This window comes from Artemia sp. Qi Xiang Cuo, chromosome 3 (genome assembly GCF_049724085.1).
Source record: "Artemia sp. Qi Xiang Cuo chromosome 3, ASM4972408v1, whole genome shotgun sequence".
Classification (NCBI taxonomy): domain Eukaryota; kingdom Metazoa; phylum Arthropoda; class Branchiopoda; order Anostraca; family Artemiidae; genus Artemia; species Artemia sp. Qi Xiang Cuo.
Window position 1 is genome coordinate 43,176,651 of NC_142796.1, and position 23,852 is coordinate 43,200,502.

At 33.7% G+C, this 23,852-nt stretch overlaps 2 protein-coding genes across 3 annotated transcripts in view; both read left to right on the plus strand.

Moving 5' to 3' along the window:
• Nelf-E (negative elongation factor E) overlaps positions 1–11,014 on the plus strand; it is a 48,696-nt gene extending 37,682 nt beyond the window's left edge. Inside the window, exons 4-7 of the mRNA XM_089086926.1 lie at positions 1,078–1,295; positions 4,307–4,361; positions 7,267–7,378; positions 10,884–11,014. Coding sequence (XP_088943052.1) covers positions 1,078–1,295; positions 4,307–4,361; positions 7,267–7,378; positions 10,884–10,963 — 465 coding nt within the window. The 3' untranslated portion in view covers positions 10,964–11,014. The remainder of the gene's footprint in view (positions 1–1,077; positions 1,296–4,306; positions 4,362–7,266; positions 7,379–10,883) is intronic.
• A 7,896-nt stretch (positions 11,015–18,910) lies between these two features.
• The window catches only part of LOC148954127 (C-1-tetrahydrofolate synthase, cytoplasmic-like), a 56,349-nt gene continuing 51,407 nt past the window's right edge, over positions 18,911–23,852 (plus strand). For both annotated transcript variants that reach the window (XM_089086928.1, XM_089086927.1), the window contains exon 1: positions 18,911–18,957. The gene's annotated coding sequence lies outside the window, so the exon portion shown is untranslated. The remainder of the gene's footprint in view (positions 18,958–23,852) is intronic.

A 23,852-nucleotide genomic window follows, 5' to 3' on the forward strand; every position in this document is an offset into this window, starting at 1 on the left:
GCTAGGAAAACGCAAAAAATCAGCTTAAAGAAAATATCATTTTAGCGATTGGGTGGCTTTGGAAGTTCCCTGTGGTGCTACCGGCTTTACTCGAAACCGCTGCCGACACAGGGGATGTAAAATTTCATTGTCTTTTCAATCAAATTTTTATAGTCAAACCCCAGATTCTCAATATATTTCGATGGTGGTTAGTCCCCTGGGAGAATTTGCTAATGGGCCCTTTGACTTTGAGATGGTTTGCTGACGCTGAGGCTCTTTATTTAGTAATTTAAACCTGGGATGATCTTTGTTTAATATAAGAAGGAATTTTACAGAATTTTTCTTTGTATTAAGCTATCGTAAATTGGGCTTATAAAAATATTTCCAGTAGCTCTTTTTGAAGCAAGATCTCTATTTATGTATTTTTCAATTTCGATTGCCTCCCTACAAGACAGTGGTGCCAATTAATATTTCTTCTCATTTTAAACCAAGATCCTTGACCGTATTAATAAAAATAAGGTCAGTAGACAAGCTAAGTTAATCGCTAAGGAGACAATTGTTGCCCAATCTAGTTTGTGAATAAGCGTTCATTTATTCCGTTTTTTTGTTTGTTTCAGTGTTTTTTCTGCTTGGTTAATGTTCACTTCAAAAGATTAGTTTTTTTTTCTTTTTGAGCATTGAAGACGGCTTGCCTGCGGTTCTTGCCAAAATATCTGTTTTGTCTTTGTTTTTTTCTACTGGCTGAAAATCACTGATTTTTGTTATTATAATTTGTTCTTGTATCTCGTTTTTTTCAAACTTTAGAAAGAAACTAACCGCAGTTTCGAAATCAGCACTCTGAAGAATTCCTTCAATAAACGCTGAATAATCGAAATTGATAAAATTGATCCTCAGTGGATAGTAATAAAAAGGAAAAAAATACGCTGCACTTTGGTAAATTTTGTTTTTTGTAATATAGTGCCTTTGAATTCCTGCCTTTTTCCGGGGGGGGGGAGGTCAATTATAAAAAAAAACAAAAGATATCAGATTATAACGAAAATAGGAATTGGTTTGTTTGCTCATTTCTTCTTCTTCTTTAATCGAAACAATCTTCACTAGGTTCCAAATATTTACGAATCCTTTGTACCTGCAACCGGTCTGGTGGAAAAAACTGTTCGCCGACAAGCTTTAAATGAAGAAGAAGAGCTGAAGGAGGCATCACCAAAGACAGGCAACACCATCTATGTGCATGGATATAATATAACTGAGCAGTTTCTTAAGAAGAATTTTCAGAAGTTTGGCCTGATTGTTAACATAGCGATGGAAATAGAGAAAAAGTAAGTAAAGTAAAAATCAAATGAAAATTAAAGGAATTAACTTTTTATTAACTAATTTAAGTAAGTAATTAACTTAATTAACTAATTTTACTAAGCAATTGACTTTTAATTGAGTAAGTGAAGTAAAAATCAAATGAAAACTTATGCAACATTATGCAGTTTTAGTCGCTTTGTCAAGTAACTTCTTGGGCTGATAAATACAAATTTAATTGGGCAACTAGATGGTTTTTTTTTTTTTTTTTTTTTTTTTTCCAGCTGCTACCATTATATTTTGAAAAATACTCTTCTCGAGTGTTTTCACAATAAAAAAGTCCCTCCCCCTCCCCTGTTTTCGAAAAATGTTTTTTTATTAGGGCTGAAACAGGTCAAAGGACAAAAGGAGGCACCCCCATAGGCACATACGGCATCGGATCAAAATTTCATGATAGTTTTTTTTAATCAGGATGGTCAAAAGGTCTATGATCAGTTCTTCCTTGGGAGAGATGAAAAGTGCAGAGTCAAGGGTCCCAAATAATGCAAATAATCTGTTCTTCATTGATACCTTGTTGTTGTAAGTTTAGTAAACGTTGACTTGGTAAAATGCAATGTGTTTCCCATATATTATTTTTTTTAGCCCATTTGAAAAGAAGGGCTCGATCTTGGAAACTCGGGGAAGGGTTTTTTTTTATCAGAAATTAAAAGCTCTGGTGCCGTCTTTAGAGGTGAAAGTGATTGGAGGGCAACCAGCCTCCTCCCGTGTCCTTTGTTGCCCATGGTCACCGCTTATACGCCCCTGGTATCAGATAAAATTTGTAGGCATATTTTTCCATCAAAATAATCCAAGCTTCCAATCGGAGTACCCTAAAACATGGACTAAGACAAGGACCCTGAAACATTCTATCCCATTCCTCACATATACATATTGGTAGAAAAGATGGGCGCTTTGTAACTTTTAAAACTGAAATCTGGCTAGGAATTTAGATATGTATTCCATGAGCCGCTACTTGGGACTTTGACTTAATTAATATAGCCTATGATTTTTAATAGTTCCTATGACCCTGTAAACCTGATGTACCTTGTTAAACTTCCTCAGAACCTACTATGTAAAGTTTTTAATTTCTATTTCTTTATTCGTTGTCTTTTGTCTATGTCAATTTCTTTTCTCATAAATTATATTTTTCTTTTTTTTTTATCTAAGCTCACCAATCTTTCATCATATTTCTTTCGCTAACTCACTTTTTCATCGTTAAATGTTGCTTACCTCGTCTTGAAATTATTTTTAGAATTACTTCTAAGATCATTCGCACCTAGATATTATTTATCTGTCTAGAAATAATGTTATCCAGAACAATCGGCGTGGCCCCAAGGGCAAGAACCCTAAATTATGAAACTGGATAATCCTTCACATGTATATTTTGGTAGAAAAGATGGACACGTTGCAATTTATTTGAGCCGTTACTTAGGCCTCTGTCCGAATTAATAGAACCCATGACCCTTTGAGCCTTCAAGACCTTTTCAAACTCCATCCGAATCCTCCCTCTTAGCTTTTTAATCTCACTTTCTTTGTCCCTCGTCTATTGTCTATGTTTATTTTCTTTTCTGATAAGATTCTATTTTTCTTTCTCTTTCATACTTTAACTCACCAGTTTTAGTTTCCTCATCCTTCTTTCATCAGCCCGCTTTTTCATCGTCTAGATATTGATTACATCGCCTGAAAATTGCTTTTATAATTTACGATGAGATGAGAAAGTACTATCTCGCCTAGAAATTATCTATCCCCGTCGTCTTGAAATAATGTTATCTAGAACTATACGAAATAACGTTTATATTAATTAGTTTTAAATTAAATAAATACGTAATAAATAAAAAATGATAATATTGAATAAATAACAATGTTTATGTATTTTTTATAATACTAAATAAATATTTAAAAAGTAATAATATTAAATCAATAACAGCAATATTAATTAACATTAATTGCACTTTTGAACCACTGAGCATAGCTTTTAGTTGTTCATACTGACTTTAATCTCTTGCTACCTTTAATTAGCTTCCGATTAGCCTTGTCCAACGCTGGGCTTATCAATAACTGCACGACTTTTTCGCGTAGTGGTTTGACCTTTTCAAGTTTTGAACCTTATCCGACGTTGTAGTTTGAACTTTGTAAGCTACATTCCGACCCTCACCCTACGGTTACCCTATCAACAAATACATTTTCTAAATGCATTGTGGTTTGAACGATTTAGGCTACGTTCCAGTCTTAGCTATGATCAACTCTGCCTAATAGGAAGGAAAGCTGATCAAAGCTAAGTTGATTAATAACTCATCGTTCCGTGCGTTTCTTTTATTCTTCGACTCCAGTGTTTTTATTCTATTAACTCCCAAACTAATTTCCAAGTTACGTTGCGTAAATACATTATTTTACGTTAAACCCAAGTTAGGTAGTTTTATTGTATGATGCTTTGATTGAGGTAGGCGACGTTACAGGGTTAACTCTGATTAATCAATAACTCATCGTTCTAAACGCATTTTTGCTCTTCAACTCCTGTATTTTTACTATTTTAACTTCTATATTAATTTTAGAGTTCTAGAAGGTTTGAGACGTACTTAGAGTTAACATGGGGCACAATTATTGAGCTCTAATACTTCCCAACTTGCATACTCTTCTTGTGAATGTTGTGCCTGGTAACGTTCTGAACAATATTTTTTTAAAGTAAAAGAAAAGACCATTTTCAGCCTGCTATTTTTATCTTTGCAGGGGGGGGGGGCGCGTTATGACTCTGTGCTGCTTATTTTTACTTCTTCGCCCTAGATATTATTTTTATCTTCCACCTGTAATATATACAAATAAATCTGTAACTTCTTCAAAGCGACATTCCTTGAGTTGGTTAAGAGTCTTTTCTTGAACCAAAGTTAAGGGCTCGAAAAATTTGAGGGTTTTAGAATTTTTCTTATTAGCAACATTATAAACGCACTAAATTCTTTCCGTACGGATGAATATTGTGGTTAATAGTATATATTTTTTCTTGTAGTTGTGGCTTCATCACTTTTGAGAGTGCCAGTTCTGCTGAACAAGCTATATCCCAGGTGAGCTTTCAGTTTTCTTTATTGTGTACTGTCATCATGCAGTGGAGTCAGTTCACTAAATTTAGAATGGGACGAACAATATTTTTCATAATCTGGGGGAGGGGGCAAATTTTTCTTTTTTTCCATTGAAAATAGCAAAAAAATAGCATTCGTCAATGAAAATACCCCCACAAAGGTTGTTTCCAAGATCTAGGAGAGGGGGCCAAACAAATCAAGGGGGAGTCACAATCCCTCCCTCCTCATTTGACGCTACTGCCATTATATAAAATTTTGCTCAAATGTTTTAAACCATTCAGAACATCTGAAAAGCCCGAGTTTGTTGAGTAAACTATTTGTCTAGCGGGCTTTTTTACCACATAAAGTATCTTTTTATAAATTTTTCTAACATTTATAGTATCTTGTTATAGTACCTTCATGTCTCAATTGAGCTTTTTTCTTTTCTTTATGAGGATGTGTGTAGTGGTGCCAATTAACAAAAATGAAGGAGGAAGTTGCAAAGTTTTTTTTTAATGAACATGCAAGAAAATATATTTTTCAACATCTAGGGGGAGGGGTATTAATTTTGTCGTTTTCAAAATGAGAATATTTATAAATTATTCTTCAAAATCCAGGGAGGGAATTTCCTCCCCCCTCCCCCGATTTGAGCCTATGTTCTACAATATGTGCGTTCTACCATCGTCTGAAACATTCTACTTAAATTTTTGTAGCACTTCATAACGTTAAAAGATGTCGACTCTACCGAATAGGGTATAAATCTGGTGAGGTATATATTTCTTTGTAAATTCATTTTGCTTGCTCTCATATAAAATCTTGACTTAGATTTTTACAACGTCTGTAACACGTTCGAATGTTTAAAAGTGCTAGCTCTGCTTAGTAAGCTGTGTCTCAGATGATCTCTTAGTATTATTTTTTTTTTTCAAATCGTGTGCTCCCATCATATAATATTTTATTTAAATTTTTGCAAGGTTTGAAATGTAAGTTCTGTTGAGCATGCTATGGATCTGGTAAGGTATTATTTTTGTTGAAATATTTTAGTAATTCTTAATAACGTTTCTAACGTTTCATAACGTTTACAAGTCCCAGTTTTGTCAAGTAAGCTATGTCACAGCTGAGCTTGTATTATTCTTTATGAAATCTTGTGCTCTCGACATATATAATATTTTATTTAAATTTTTGCAACGTTTGAAAGTGTCAGTTCTGCTGAGCAAGCAATGAATAAGGTGAGGCGTGATTTTTCTGTATAAAATCTTATTTTTGCTGCCATATGAAATATTTAGGTTTTTTCATATTTATAGCGCTTCGTAACGTTTAAAATTGTATTTCTGCTGAATATTTTATTTTTTTGATAAGCTTTATTTTTTTTATTTTCTATTACTTGTTTTTGTTTCCACACTTCATACAATTCATAAAAGTATAAAAGTATATATATATATATATATATATATATATATATATATATATATATATATATATATATATATATATATATATATATATATATATATATATATATATATATATATATATATATATATATATATATATATATATATATATATATATATATATATATATATATATATATATATGTTATTTTTATTGCGTGTTCCCGTCATACAGAATATTTTACTGAAATTTTTATATAGCATTTGAAAGTGTCAGTTGCGCTGAGCAAGTTATAAATTTGGTGATTCGTTATTTTTCTTTGTAAAATCATTTTGTTGACGTCATTTAAAATAAGTTCCCTGAATTTTTATAAATTGAGTAAAGTTTAAACGTGTCAATTTTGCTCAACAAGCTATATCTGTAATGACCTTTAATTTTTTTCTTGTGAATATAATTACTGCCACTATATAGATTATTTTGCACAAATTTCTATAGCGCTTCATTACATCTGTAAGAGCTGTTTATGCTGAATAAAGTGTATTTTTGGTGAAGTTCTGTTTTCCACATGATATCATGTACGGACATCACATAAAATAATGGCAGTATATACCGCTATTTGACAGGTAACGCATAAAATATGCGGGCATCATATAATATAGTGGCAGTTCATGCCACTATGGAGTATCAGTACATGCCACGTTTGTAAAAATAGAAGCACATTGCATAGCGTCTCTTCTGAATAGGCTATATCTTAGGTGAGCTTTTATTCTTCTTAATGGAATGATGTGCTACTGATTCTGGGAATCCATCAAAGACAATTTGGATTCTTTTCTCTATCTGTTTTGTCAACGCCCAGCTTTCATAACAGTATATTAGCACTGACAGGATAATACTATTTAACAGCCTCAATTTGAGAATCAAAATGAAATTTCAGATGAAAATAAGATTTATCTGTGTCACTCCCGAATGTTTAAATTGTTTAGGCGTTTTGTATATGGAACACTGAGACTATGAAAAAAAAAATTGCCCAGTGCCAAAGGTGACCGAAAACCAAACATTGCCTAATTTCGTCTTTTCATTCTTTTTAAGGGGGCCATATCAAGAAAAAGTTGGTTTTCTGTTACATCAGATTATTTTTTTAGAAGTAAGAGAACTAGCATCTAGAAAACTAAAAGAGGACCTCAAGTGATGCTCCTCTCCCCTGTCCGTGTACTGACAGTTTGGCCGTCCAATGCCACCAAACATCATGTTGAAGCATCATACATTAAGTAATTTTGTTTTAATCCTCTAGACTGTATGACAATTTTGAATTGGTACAACTCCATGTTCTCACCAACTAACAGGTTGTCGACAACCAAGTTGTCATCAATTAGCATGACGAATCGATCGAGTATAGCCATTTACTGTGTATCTAAAATCAGATTGGTGGATAGTTCGCTCAATCTGTTTTTATTTTTCATGACCTAGTTTGTCTTGATGCTATTTTATTTGTGCTGACAGTCTTGCTTACATATTGTAGGTGAATCATACAACTATTTCGGGCATCGAGCTTCGAGTATCCCTAGCTAGGCGACAGGCTGCTGTGACACCTATTAATGACGCTTCTGCGTCATCTACATGGTCTTCTCTTGGTAAGTTTGGTGTCCTACTTTTTCCTTCGTGCAATTTCTTGTCCGGAATATATTTGGTTTTATTTTTCATTAAAACTTATATTTTAAACTAAAAATAGCTTATTAGTTTCTCTCTCTCTCTCTCTCCCTCTTTTTTGTTTCCTTCTCTCTATCTCCCTCTTTTTCTCCCTTTCCTCTTTCGCTATCTGTCTCCATCTATCTTTTGTATCTCTCTCGTGCTCTATTTTTCTTTATCTCCTTTCTCTGTTTCTTTTTCTTTGTCTTTTTTTCTCTCTTTCTCTCTTTCTTTATTCTGTCTTTTTACATACATAGAGAAGTTAAAATACTGCATTCATATCCTACCCGAATGCTTACCATTTTATACGGATTCGTTAAACATAAAAAGCTAACAACATATTTGATAATTGAACTGACCCTTTTTGAATCTTTTCTGGAGGGATAACATTAAAAAAGTTGGATTTATTCCACGTAGAGCATGTAACTTCTGTTGATGATGCTTTTTCATCATTTACCTAATATTTTTTTACGTATTGGGTGTTTAACTATTTTTTACTTTATTTAGTGAAAAATTGAAATGTCAAAGAAGTATTTGAAGGAATTTTTGAACTATTTTAAATTTTATGGAGAAAGTAGCCTATATATCTATTCTTATGATTCAGTAACGTGGGCCAGAATTATATTTCTCGAAAATTAGGGTAAGTTCTTCGAAACAGCAAAAAACCGCTAAATTATATTAGAATCAATGAATTGCTGAGGAAATCAGTTAATTGATGACATTATGGGGAAGGACTTAGCCCCCTATCATCTTGTTGATGTCTCTGATATTTAATATGATCCTCAGCAGTATCCCAAGAACGACTGAGGGTTTTATGTTCAAAATTTTGGGACTGCTTCTACTCTTAAGATTTAACCAAATCAAAATAGCGTAAGTGTATCCATGCTATCAAAAAAAGTAAACAGATTTTTTTGCGAATGGTATCAAGTTTTCCATTTCAGGTCAACTAGACGTGGTATGAAAGTAAATGAAACAATTCTATTTGGGTCCAGATTTTTAAAAGGGTGTATCTTGTAAAGAATTGCTGAACATTTTTTTCCAGCCTACAAATAGCAGATCAAACTATAAATCTTTAAAAAAAAGAAAAGATTTTTAGTATTATTTAATTTTTCTCTTAAAAGACTGTATCAATATAAAACGAACAGAAATTAATTTTAAAAAAATTTCCACAAAATAAGTTTTACAAAGAAAAGTAAAGAACTCCATTAAACAAAAATGAGCAAAAATAAAATCAAATAATCTACCAAGCGTGAAACTACCACAAATCACCCTCAATAAATAAATGAAACCCAAATCGAACAGAAATTACAATAAATAACCGAGTCAAGCTCAAAACGAGCAGAAATTAACATAAGTTTGATTGGATGTTAAATTTTGATTGGATGTGATTTGGAAAATGGTGGGCGTGAGAGGGGCGTTAGTCGCTGTCCAATCACTTTCAACTATTAAAAAAGGCACTAGCCCTTCAATTTCCAATCGAATGAGCCCTTTTGAAGTGTTTACGACAACGCTTTCAATAAAAACTTTATATGCCCCAAGGCATACCTTAAAACCCTTGCCCTGAGGGCTCTGGGGGGAGGGGTTGTCATCCTTAAAGACCTAATTTCCAAAACTTTCAACTACGTTGAATAAAATGGCAATCTAAAACTTTGATTGGATGTGTTTTTAAAAATGGTGGGCGTGAGAGGGGATGTTAATTGCCCTCAAATCACTTTTGACTATTAAAAAGAGTGCTATCCCTTTGAATTTCAAATCGAATGATCCCTTTTCAAGTTTCTACAAAAAAGATTTCAATAAAAAACTTATATGCCCTAGGGCATAACTTATAATCCTTGTCCTGAGGGTTGTGGGGGAGTGTCCTCCTCAAAAATATGTTTTTATCTGGAAATTAACAAAATGGCAATCTCAAAATTTTTATTGGATGCGTTTTGAGGAATGATTGGTGTGTGTGTGTGGGGGGGGGGGTTAGTTGCCCTCCAATCACTTTCGACTATTAAAAAAGGCACTAGCCCTTTGAATTTCCAATCGAATGAGCCTTTTTTGAAGTTTCTACGACAACGCCTTCTTTAAAAACCTTATATGCCCCCAGGGCATAACTTAAAAACCTTGCCCTGATGGCTGTAGGGGAGTGTCCTCCTCAAAAACATATTTTCTATCTGGAAATCAACGACGCTGAACAAAATGGCTGTCTCAAAATTTGGATTGGATGTGTTTGGGAAATGATGGGCGTCGGGGGGGGGGGCTTGTTGCCCTCCAATCACTTTTGACTATTAAAAAGGGCACTAGCTCTTTAATTTCCAACCGAATAAGTATTTTTTGAAGTTTCTACGACAACGCCTTCTATAAAACCTTATATGCCTCCAGGGCATAACTTAAAACCCTTGCCCTGAGGGTTGTGGGGGAGTGTCCTCCTCAAAAATATATTTTCTATCTAGAAATCAACTACGCTGAACAAAATGGTTATCTCAAAATTTTGATGGGGTGTTTTTGGGGGAATGATGGGTGTGGGGGGGGGGGGGCTAGTTGCCCTCCAACCACTTTCGAATATTAAAGAGGGTACTAGCCCTTTGAATTTTCAATCGAATGAGCCTGTTTTGAAGTTTCTACGACATCGCCTTCTATAAAAACCTTATATGCCCCCAGGGCATAACTTAAAACCCTTGCCCTGAGGGCTGTAGGGGAGTGTCCTCCTCAAAAAAATATTTTCTATTTGGAAATCAACTACGCTGAACAAAATGGCTATCTCAAAATGTTAATTGGATGTGTTTGGGGGAATGATGGGCGTGGGGGGCTAGTTTCCCTCCAATCACTTTTGACTATTAAAAAGGGCATTAGCCACTCCAATTTTCAATCGAATGAACCCTTTTCGAAGTTTCTACGACAATTCCTTCGATACGAAGTGCCCGGTTATGGAGAAAAACCAAAAAAAAAAACACTGTGCCCACATCGTGAAATTTTAGAATAACATTATAAATTCGCATATTTATGGAACTAAATTGTTATAAATTAATGCCTTTGGTATATACAACTTTTGGATAATTTATTTACAAAATAATGGCAATTTTATCGTCTTTTTTTAACCGGTATGTAGAAAACAATCAGGGACTTATTAAATCCCAAAATGGGATTAGAAATGGAAGTAATTAGTATATTTGGATAGAGTAAGAAGAGACGTATAAAGTGCGCCTTTCTACCTAGCCAAGAAATGGAAATAACTCAAAATTTACCATGATTTAAGTCATTTATTTTTAAGTCTTTATGCGTGCGCCTATTGTAAAGGCGTCTAATGTCTAATTTGCCTGTATTTTGCTACACCTTCTTCTGTCCGATTTTTTAATTGAAATACATTCAGTTCCTTTTCATTTGTTATCAGCATGAGTTTTTAATCTTGATAGCTTTCCACAGATTCTGGTCCAAATCTTGGAGCTAAATGTAATTTATCTATTTCAGCTGCAAGAAATTCTTTAAAAGGATCCCAATCCCAAGGGGAAAAGCGTCATTTGGTGGCCTATGATGAAGAATTGTTCTAATTTTTTTTTGTCATTTATTAATGTTTTTTTATGATAAATCCCTCGAGTTTACGTTGTATTTTTTTTATATTGTGTTTATTAGCTACAGTTACTGGCCGCATTTTTGTCTCTCTTTTTAGCTATTAAATAAAAAACAAGTTTTTTCAACTGAAAGTAAGGAGCAGCATTAAAACTTAAAACAAACAGAAATTATTACGTATATGAGGGGAGTTGCTCTTCGTCAACACCTCGCTTTTTACGCTAAGTTTTTTTTAGAACTTTTAATAAAAACTTCTTATTGTTCTAATTAAACGAACATAGTGTTTTAGGAGTTGTTCTTAAAGAATAGGGACAGAATTCAAACTTTAACGTAAAGAGTGAGGGGTTGAAGAAGAGCAACACCCTCATATACGCAATAATTTCTATTCGTTTTAAGTTTTAATGTTGCTCCTTAATTTCACTTGAAAAAACTCGTTTTTTTATATTTAATTTCTAATCATTTTTTAAATTAATGCCTGGAAATCTGGCTATATCTCCACGGAAAAATCCCTCCTGCCACGGATTTATTCTCCAGACAATGTAATCCTGGCGATAATTTATCCTGGACAATTACCCTTAACATCTCCGCACGTGAAATTGAATCAGCAAAGAGAAAGCGAGACATCAGACGAATTTCGTAAAGGAATCCTGGCTAATTCCAGTGTAAAATTTCTCCTGAAAAATTGACTTCCTGGAAACTTCCCTGCCCATGGAAAATTATCCGTATGGAAAATCCCACCAGCATATAATTCGCCCCCATGCCACCCGAGAAATGTATGCATACTTCCCAATAATAAATACTATTATGACCTTCCCCCCTAAAATGGACAATTTTTATAACTTAAAGACCTTTCCCCAGGGGTTGTGGGGGGTCTTGATTTTTCAAAAGACATAGTTATGCGGCCTTTCAACTATGCGGAACAAAATGGCTATCTCAAAACTTTGATCGGACGATTTTGAGAAAAAGGGGGCGTGGGAGGGGGCCTTGCCGCCCTTCAATTTTTTGGTCACTTTAAAATCGCACAAGAACTTTTAATTTCCGTTATAATGAGCCCTTTTTCGATATTCTCGGACCACTTGGTCGATGCGATCACCCCTTGGGAAAAAAAAAACAATAAATATGCATCCGTCATCTTTCTCCTGGTGAAAAATGCAAAATCCCACATTTTTGCCGGTAGGAGACTGAAACCTCTACAGTGGGTTTCTCTGATACACTGAATCTGATGGTGTGATTTTCATCAAAATTTCTTGATCTTTAGGGGTGTTTTCCCCCCTTTTTCGAAAACAAGGCAAATTTCCTCATGCTCGTAACCTTTAATGGGTAAGATTAAACTTAATGCAACTTATATATTTGAAATCATCATAAAAATTCGATTCTTTTCATATATCTGTTGGTATCAAAATTTTGTTCTTTAGAGTTTCGGTTACTATTGAGCCAGGTCGCTCCTTACTTACAGTTCGTTATCACGAACTGTTTGACTGACTTGTTTTCCTTTTGTGTGTCATACTTCAGGATGGTTACATTTTATTTTGATGACCTATTACCCTTTTTCTGCTTTTCCGTTATACTTCAGAATGTTTACATTTGCCATTTCTATGATCTTTTCTTTCTATTATTGGATCACACTTCAGAGTGGTCATAAACGTCATTTTTGTGAGCTACCACAATTTTTCTACCATTCAATCAAACTTCAGGGTGGTCGCATTCGCTATTTTTATTAACTGCTACATTTCTTTTTGTTGTTGGGTCAGACTTCAGAGCGGTCACATTTATTATTTTTATGAATTAATAAGTTTTTTTTCGTTTCCCATCAGTCTTCAAAGTGGCCACATTTTCCATTTTTATGAGCTTCTACTTTGTTTTCTATGGTTTCGTCCGACTTTGGAGTGGTAATGTTTGCTAATTTTGTGAGCAAGTACTTTTTTTATATTGTAACGCAGACCTCAGAGTGGTCACATGAAAACTTCCAGTTTATGAAAGTTTCTGATCGTTTTAAGTTTGACTTGATTATTTATTATAATTTTTGTTCGTTTTGGGTTACATTTTTTTATTGATGGTGATTTATATTCGTTTTACGCTTGAATCGTTATTTGACTTTATTTCTGCTTTGGGTTTAATGTGGCTTGTTAATTTTTTTTGGAATACTTTTTTGTGGAACAAAATTTTTTTTAATTATTTTCTGTTCGTTTTAATTGACATAGTTTGTTTTTATTGATTAACTAAGGGAATTTCTGTAAAGCTTTCTTTTCGGGTTTTATTCTCAAGAATCAAGATTTTGTTTTGCTCTTTATATTTTTATCCGAAATTTGCTATAAGTTATAATAATAGTTGTACCGTGCAAATTCGGATGGATGGGTACGGGAAATACTATTCAAACAAATGGATTGAAAACCCGAACATTATTTGCCCTTGTATAGGGATGCAGCCATTCTGATTCCCATCACGTCACAATTTTGAGTATGGACAAATATAAATTGACTATCCCCTACAAAACTCCCTGAAACTTTCAACTTAATTCCCCTCCTGAGATATTTCAGATACTCCATTTTGGCAACGTGGATGAACTTGGTGTCTTTGATTTGGTTCAGCATCAACCTCAACATTGTCCGGAATTTTCAACTTAATACTCTTAGACATTCCTGAGATAATGCAGATGCGCCCTTTTGAAAACCTGGATGCACATAGCTTCTTTTTATTCTGTTGAACATACGCCTTAACATGTCCTGAAAGTTTCAATTTAACACTCTTAATTGTTTCTGGGATATTGGCGATGCATTTTGACTAACTGTATGCACATAGTGTGTTTTGATTTAATTCAGCTTTCAGCGTTCTTGAAAGTTCCAACTTCATGCCTTTAGACATTCCTGAGATATTGCAGATGCTTTCCTTTGACAACAAGGATGCACATAGTTTCTTTTCATGTAGTTCAACAGGCTCTGGAAATTTCAATTTAAAACCCTATACTGTTTCTGAGATTTAGTTTTTAACATCCCAATAACATGCCCTGATAGTTCCAACGAATCACCCTTATTTGTTCTTGGATTTTGCACTGTCGCCTTTTAGACAATCTGGATCCACATAGTATCTTTTGATTTAGTTTTAAATCCCCCTGTATTTTTGCTGAAAGTTTCAACTAAATAACTAATTCTGTTCCTGAGATATTGCATCTGTGGCATTTTGACAGCCTAGATGCACTCAAAGCTTTTTGATTTAGTTTAACAGTAGTAGTAGTTGCAGTAACAGTAGCAGCCGTAGCCGCAGTCTTAATCACAATTGTATTAATAGTAGTAGCAGCTTTAGTCTTAGTTGGAAGTAGTTTAGCCGCTGTCACAAGTAGTCGTAGCCTTAATCGTAAGAAGTCGCAGACGCAAATAGACCCTGTCTTCTTCTTCTAATTCACTGCAGGCGGGCTATTCAGTTGATACTATTTAGCCCTTTTCTTTTCGCTTCACTCTGTGGGCTACAGAGCTAATATCTGGGTTGTATCTTATTTTTACGATATTCTCAGATATCTTTCAGTAGATATTTCGACTCAAGGAGTTCGAATATAAGATGATAGATATCGATTTCTGTGCTCTGTGTGCAGGTATAATTGGCTAGGCTCTTGGCTGATAGTGATATTTTGTGGTGTTTGAAGCATTCTAACAGTTTACAAAGCAAGGTATGTTGTGCAGACGTCAGCATATTACATTAAAATAGGCAATGGTCAATTGTTTTATTATTCATATTACAATGCCTGCAAAGAGGGGACAGGGGAATTGAACCACTTGAATTAGAAAGCTTATATGAGAATGCAAGGAAATTTAGTCCATTTGTTCCAGAACGGATTCTATGATAAATTTTAGAAAGATACTTATTGGGACAGGGGGAAAGGATAGGATTAATCTTATTAAAATTAATATCTGATAGCCTCCATCGGTAAATATCTTTAATTGGGATTGGTCTCCCACTTGGCTGGTCAATATTTATAGCATTTTTTGCTATTTCATCAACCTGATGATTACCACTTATGCCAGAGTGGCTAGGAATGTACTGAAAATAAGTTTTTATGCCACTTGAGGCAAGATTATCAACAATACAGAGACAATGATAAGTATCAATGTCCAACTTATATTGAAGAGCTGAGACCAGCAACTCAGGACTTGATAGAGAGTCCGAATAGATGATTATATTATTCGAAATTGCAATCAAAGGTTGGTTTTGCTTAAGGTGTTCTAATGCCATGATTATGGCATTCAACTCAGCAGACATTATAGATAAATTATTAAATAATCTCTCGCCCATTGCAATTTTCAGGTGAGGAAGGAAAACACCACTTGCAACCTTCTCATTCATTTTTGACCCATCAACAAATATTTGGAAGTAATTTTTATAGGTAATTGTATTAAGTTCTGCAAATTTTTTCTGGACAAAAGCAATGGGGGTTAAATCTTTATTCCATTTTGAAAATTCAGTATTTATTATGGGAAATAATTATGGGAAATAACCAATTCCATGGAGGGGATTGGGGGAAAGTAGGTGCAATAGACTTTGCTGGTACAGGGAATTTCTTTTGAGTATTGGCATACTCATTTTCAATACCTCTCTATACAAGGCTGGATTTCTTAACCAATTATGTAATGTCTGTGAACTCTTTGATTCAATTTTTGTAAGATGTTTTGTCAAGAAAAAGCTACGTTTCTACCTGATTGTGATTAACCAACTCTCTATAAGAAGAAATTTGGTGCTTGTGGATTTCCGAAAACCAAATAAGAGGTACATTGTATCTTTTTGTGTTGTTTAAATTTTTTGCTTCTGGGTTTTTGCACCTACATCATAAAAGATGACTCCATAATCAATATGGGGTGTTATATGGTGATTATAGGATTGAAGTAAGGGTTTCCCCTTACGATCCAAGGCAGTAGAGAGAAGTCTTTTTAGTATATTTGCTGTTACATAGCATTTTTTTTATTGTGTTTGAAATGTGGAGGTGGAAATTGAGTTTTTGGTCAAGCATGAGACCTAGGTAATTAATATGATTATCTTCTGGAATAGTTGTTTTATTTAGAATTAGTTTTGCATTAACATGGTTTCGCTTCCGGTGAAATTGGATTATTTTTGACTTGGTGGGTGCAATGGGTAAATCTGAATGTTGAGATAATTTTTCAAGCTGGAAAAGTGACTTTTGCAGATTTGACTGTGCTATCTGAAAGGTGTTGCCAGATGACCAAAGCACCAGATCATCAGCATATTGTAGATTCGTGTGGGGTAGGTTCATGTCCCAGAGATATAAGGCAAATAGGAGGCAACTGAGCACTGCTCCCTGAGGTAGGCCTTTGGTTATTGTCTTTTGGGGTGAAGAGGCTGAACCAACACAAACGATGAAACTTCGCACTTCTATGAAGGATTTAATAAAGGATACTAGCTTAGGGGGTACTCAAAGGTTTGCAAGTATTTAAAAGAATTTGGTGGTTCACATTGTCATATGCCCCTTCAAAATCTAGGAAAGCTGCCACTAGGACATTATTTTTTGAGAAAGATTCATTAATTGCATTTGTTAGCAAAATGAAAGCATCTGTTGAGGAGTGGTGTTTCCTGAATCCAGTCTGAGTGTGTGGGATCATATTATTTTTTTCAACAAACCAGAGGAGTCTGTGATAGATCATTTTCTCCATTATTTTCCCCATCACAGGATGGGGAAAAGAATCCCTGTCGTAAGTAGTCGCAAATTGCCGCATTCGCAAAAACTTGCAGCTACAGTTGCAGTCGCAGCCACACATAGTCACAGTCATAGTCGCAGTCGCAAGTAGTCTTATAATGAGCGGGAGCAATATGATTTAGCTGTATTTACTTTACCGGACTGTAATTTTAAAGTAGATTTTGTTTAGTTATTTTAGCATAGAATATTCATAGCAATATATACCTTCAATTTTCCTGATCTCTGCCTCCTGAACTGTTGGAAACTCGTCTATTCCCTCAGGAGATCTTTTTTTGTTACTTGGTCAACATTATTCCAAATCTTTCTTTTCCTTCCAAGGAAATAATTATTTGTGTAACCATGAAGTAAGAATCCAAAAGTAATGTCACATGAGGCCAATATATAAGGCCTTCATGTGACAATATAAAGTATCGTCATATTTTCAAGCTTACTTATCATGTGCGTAGGAATCTATTTTGTGAGCTGCAAAGGGAGGGTGGTCAAATTAAAAAAAAACAACAGTGAACAGCTACATTGTATAAAAAAAAACATTTGAAATGATAAGGAAAACAGCAAAACCATGAGATTTCGGGATAGGACTGAGTTTATTAAACTCTCGCAGACTACATATCTACCTGGACCTTACTTATCAGTTCAATGTTTTCCTGACAATATCGTTAGGAATAAATTTTGAATATGGAAATGGGATGTATATTAATACAGAAGAATATGAGAAATTATTGCTGGCTTTCCAGCCCAAAAGCCTAAGCAGAAATTTGTCTAGGGGGAAATAAATTATAGAAGGGGAGGGGACACTGAAACAGAATACAACAGGTGAATAACATGAGAGTTATATGAGTTCATCAACATATTCATAGAAAGAAATTCATTCCTGCGGCTACATGGTCTGTACCTCTCCCATCTACTTGCTTGCGTGAAATGATCTATGACCACGTCATGGAGATGGTAGTAATTGTCATGCCAACTAGAAGAAAGATAAATAACCTGGAAAACTAACCTTTTTGCTATAGAGGGTCATAATAATGAAGTAATACTATTTACCTTTCTCAAGCGTGATTTTTGTGTCTTTCATTGATTTATTCCTTAGCTCAAGAACAGAAAAAAAATTAACCAGATTTCATTATTTCGGAATTTTTGTTAAGAAAATAACTTATTCATGAATATGTGAATGAAAGCTATAAATATTTGTTTAGTTTTATTCTTTACTCTCATAATTTAATTTTACTCTTTGCAGCAATTTTTAACATAAAATTCATTTCGCTATAGTCATATTAGCTAAAATTGTATAACAACTAAAAATATTACAACTAAAATTGTCGTTCATACTGAAAATTTAATCTTGTAAAATCTTTTCTTTTTTCAAAGTAATTGTCGGTGACTAAACTTCACTGTTTCTCGGAGCTGAAGTAATTTATATCAACCTTTGGGAGATTTTATTCCCATTAAATTCACTGGAGGTAGAAGAATCGGAAATAAAATCCTCATAAGCCAAACTTATAGTATCCAAAACAAAATACAGTTTTATCTTGTTTTTTAGACCTATGTCGAATCATCAAATTGTTGAAAACTTTTCCATTCGCTCACAAAGTTTAACTAGGGTCATTGGGTCACCTGGTTCATATTTATCATCTTAATAAGGAAACAATCATTCAGATGACCTTGGAGTAACCTTTTGGGAAGTACTGTATTAGACTGCACAAACATAGACATCCATTTTCGGAGCTGGTAACGTAAGAAAATTAAAAGTAGCGATTAATAGGTAAATCGTTTATAGGAAACAACTGAAATGATAGGCAAAATGCTTAAAACCATGGAATTTTGGAAGGAAATGAGTCTTTTAAGCTACCTTCACCTGTGCATCAGCCCATACTTTGCTCAACAGTTTCAAATTTTATTGACAAAATTTAGAGTGATGCATTTCAGTATAAAACTAGAGTATATTTACATTAATACATAAAATGTCAAATAGTATGCGTTATAAATACGGGGCTTTGTCAGCATCATGAAGCACGAAAGAGCCAATTTAGCACTATTACCGTCAATTTTTTTACTATAGCTTTGAAAATTGTTGTGTATCACGCAAAATTGGGCAATAATAGCACTTTCAGCAACTGACTGTGGCGGCAACCCTAATAATGGAAGCGTTCTATTGGCAGTCTATGTAGTTGAATCCCATCTATTTTTTTTTTTTTTTTTAACAAAATCACATTCTTTAAGTGCGTATCACATGGCAAATTAAATGATGGCTCAAATGTTGTCTGGTTTAGAGCTCTCCAAGTAAGTAAATAGTTTTTGTGGAGGAAAATAATAATAGAACATCTCCCTTGTAAACTTGGTAGAATAAAAACAAAATTTGGTAAGTTTATTGGTTGACTGCCTCTGAAGGAAAGCTAAACAAATAAAACTAGGCTAGTAGGCCTAGGCTACTATTGGATTCCCTATTTTGTGTTTTTTCCAAGTATTATGCTTGCTCTTCTGACAATGTTTACCACTCCTCAATGATTATTAACATAGTAGGCTATTCAGATAGCTAAGAAAGAAACTTGCCTCTAGAATTGGAATTTTATTCTGAATTCAAATATGATATTTGTTTCTATTGAAAATTTGGTAAAATTCTACTTTAGCTACTTTTGGCTATCTTGGAAAGGGGTTAGGTTAGGAAAATGAAACTTTCAGGGATGGGTCTACAGACTAAAGCATGTCCAGTGAAGGTATTTTGAATTACCTATCTCCACTCCTTCTCCATCTAGAGGGTTCTGAAATTTGCCTACATGACAGGTCTATAGGCTACCTATTGAAATTTTGACAAAACAACATTTTACCTTAATTTTTGGTCAATATATACCAAATCATATTATTGAGTTTCAAATAAAGTGAATACACCATTCGATGCCTTTTTTTATGCTGATTACAAATATAATAAGCATTTCTATCGGAAATGAATTTCCGCCCCCCCCTATCTCCGATCTACCTAACCTAAAGATGAATTAACCTATATCGGGGGGGGGGGGCTGAAGATAGTAAACGAAATAAAATCTTAAAAATTTTTTTAAACGAATAAAAAAAAGGCCAAAAATTGGTTAAAAGATATATTAAAAAAAAAAACATATTTGTTTTTCGATATTTACCTATTTACCTTAATTTTCAGTTATCACTTTTTTTTTCTCTAGGTTTAGTTCTGAAAATGCAATTTCTGTTATTTGAGTAGAATTTTAAGCCATATGAGTATTTTTTTTCTTCAAAATTTAGGAAATGTATTTGCATATATTTAAACCTTATAAATTGCAATTGAGCAAAGTCATGAGGGAAGGTGCCCAATGGATATTCTTTAAAAAAATTACATTCTATAGAATGTAAAAATAATATCCAACTACACTTAGTATCAAGATAAAATATCATGCTAGACAGATAATAACCTTTCTAAGACTCTTACACCTTTACCTACCTAGCAGAATATTTGACAGTCTATGCAATATACAGAATATCTACCTAGTTGGATAATAAAATAGCTTTGTGTTTTTGATATATATATCCAAATAGGTGTATAAGAAGATTCTCTAAGCAGTTTTGGGTTAGCATCCAACTAGCCAGACAAATTGTTTCTATTAGGCACAGCAAGAATATCCACCTAGTTGGATAGTAATGTAGCTTAGTATTTCTGATATATATATCCAACTGGGCAGATAAGAAGATTCTCTAAGCAGTTTAGGGTTAATATCCAACTAGCCAAATAATTCATTTCTCTTAGGCACAGCATGAACATGTAACTAGGTGGATAATACCAAGTCTTAACACTTCGGATATATATCCAACTAGGAGGATAAGTAAATTCCATTACACAGTTTTGGGATAATATCCAACTAGCCAGATAAATTGTTTCTCTTAGGCACAGCAAGAATATCTAACTAGGTGGATAATAATGTAGCTTAGTGTTTCTGATGTATATCCAACTAGGCAGATAAGAAGATTCTCTAAGCAGTTTGGGGTTAATATCCAACTAGCCAGATAAATTGTTTCTCTTAGGCTGAGAGAATATCTACCTAGTTGGATAATAATGCTGCTTAGAGTTTCTGATATATATCCAACTATGCAGATAAGAAGATTCTCTAAGCAGTTTGGGGTTAATATCCAACTAGCCAGATAATTTATTTCTCTTAGGCACAGCATGAACATCCAACTAGGTGGTTAATACCAAGTCTTAACACTCCTGATATATATCCAACAAGGATGATACGTAAATTCCATTAGGCTATGCAGTTTGAGGTTAATATCCAACTAGCCAGATAAATTGTTTCTCTTAGGCAGAGAGAATATCTACCTAGTTTGATAATAATGTTGCTTAGTGTTTCTGATATATATCCAACTAGGCAGATAAGAAGATTCTCTAAGCAGTTTGGGGTTAATATCCTACTAGCCAAATAATTCATTTCTCTTAGTCATAGCATGAACATCTAACTAGGTGGATAATACCAAGTCTTAACACTCCTAATATATCCAACTAGGAGCATAACTAAATTTCATTATACAGTTTTGGGATAATATCCAACTAGCCAGATAAATTGTTTCTCTTAGGCACAGCAAGAATATCTAACTAGGTGGATAATAATGTAGCTTAGTGTTTCTGATATATATCCAACTAGGCAGATAAGAAGATTCTCTAAGCTGTTTGGGGTTAATATCCAACTTGCCAGATAAATTGCTTCTCTTAGGGAGAGAGAATAACTACCTAGTTGGATAATAATGTTGCTTAGTGTGTCAGATATATATCCAACTAGGCAGATAAGAAGATTCTCTAAGCAGTTTGGGGTTAATATCCCACTAGCCAGATAATTTATTTCTCTTAGGCACAGCATGAACATCTAACTAGGTGGATAATACCAAGTCTCAACACTCCTGATATATATCCAACTAGGAGGATAAGTAAATTTGATTGGGATATGCAGTTTTGGGATAATATCCAACTAGCCAGATAAATTGTTTCTCTTAGGCTGAGAGAATATCTACCTAGTTGGATAATAATGTTGCTTAGAGTTTCTGATATATATCCAACTAGGCAGATAAAAAGATTTTCTAAGCAGTTTGGGGTAAATATCCAACTAGCCAGATAATTAATTTCTCTTAGGCACAGCATGAACATCTAACTAGGTGGATAATACATAGTCTTAACACTCCTGATATATATACAACTAGGAGTATAGCCTAAGTAAATTCTATTAGGCTATGCAGTTTTGGGATAATATCCAACTAGCCAGATAAATTGTTTCTCTTAGGCACAGCAAGAATATCTAACTAAGTCGATAATGCTGAATCTTAGATCTTCTGATATATAGGCCTATTTAACTAGGCAGGAAGTTACTTAACTAGCCTACCTAGTTGGATTAATATCAGAAGGGCTGGGATAAAGTATTATCCACCAAGTTAGATGTTTATGCTATATCTAAGAGAAAAAATTGTCTGACTAGTTGGATATTATCACTAATTTGTATGAAGAACTGACTTATCTGTCTAGTTAGATATATATCACAAGCATTAAGTTAAAGTATGATCCACCTAGTTAGAGATACTAAGTTGGCTCTTATGCTTTATTGTATTTGGCTAGCAAGATAAAACTATTTTTCTTTTGAATTTTAATTATTTTCCTAGTTGGATAATTTCTTATTTGCTTAAAAAGATTTTTCAGATAGCTAACTAGTTGGATAATTTTGGCAATAACTAGTAGAATTTTACCAAAAATTCAATTTTAAGCTCTTTACATAGCCTACCCTCAAGAATGATACCCTTTTCTCTTATTTTAGGGTAAATTTTTATCAAATAATATTATTGACTTACAAATAAAGTGAATATACCAGTCAATGCCTTTTTTTATGCTCTTTCCAAATATAGTCTAATAATGATTTTTGTTGGAAATGAATTTTACCCCCACCCCTATTTATACCAATTCAGGGTATATATTTGCACATTAGGGGGTGGGGGTAAATTTTATTTCTGATGTGAATGAGAGGTAAGGTTAAACTTTCCCCCACCCCCCTAATGTGCAAATATATACCCTGAATTGGTAAACATGGGGGTGGGGGATAAAATTCATTTCTGACAAAAATGATTATTATATTTGGAAAGAGCATAAAAAAAGGCATCAAGTGGTATATTCACTTTATTTGTAAGTCAATAATATGATTTGGTAAAAATTTACCTATTTTAGATATGATATATATACCTGTGTTAGTGTAAATCTTGTTAAAAAAGGTGTATCCCCCATTGGCTAGATTGAATTGAGAATCATGGGAAATATATAATATAGGCTAGACTATAGCTTATATTTGGATTAGGTTAGAAAGGATAGGTTAGGTTAAAATTGAATTTGCAACAGTTACAAATGCCACATTTAGATTCAGGATGAAAAATATAATTCTAGGGGTAAGTTTGTTTCTTAGCTATCTGATTACTCTATTAATATAATTAGGCTATTTACTGAAATTCTGTAGCTACTTTGTAATATGTAGAATGTTTCTATTAATCAAATTATCATATTTGCTTCCTTTATTATCCATTTTTTTTGTCACTTTAATGCTTGTATTCATTATGACAATCAATCTGGTAAAAATGAGTATCATCTAGGCCTATTTTAGAATATAGAAACCCATTTTAACAAAGGACCTGATTCCATTGTTGACACTTTACAAGATTCAGTTAGTAGAAAAGTATATTAATAGGATTATATATGGAGTCATCAGGGGGTGTGGTAGGGTGCATTGCCAGAAAAATGACCTTATTGTTATATAGAATAAAGATAAAATAAAGAATCTAATGTTACTAGCATACTTTTATTTTATTAACATGTTTCATTCAGAAGTTCTTCACTAAATATTCCGGTATACCTAAATCTTAGGGTAATTTTTTTTTGTTCATATTATTGACTTAGAGATAAAGTAAACATACCTGTCAATGCCTTTTTTATGCTCTTTTAAAATATAATAATCATTTTGTCAGAAATGAATTTTACCCTTACCCCTATATATACCAATTCAGGCTATATATTTGCATATTAGGGGGGTGGGGGGAAATTATATTTCTGATATAAATGAGAGGTAAGTTTAAACTCTCCCCTCTAATGTCCAAATATATACCCTGAATTGGTTATATATAGGGGTGGGGGGTAAAATTAATTTCTGACA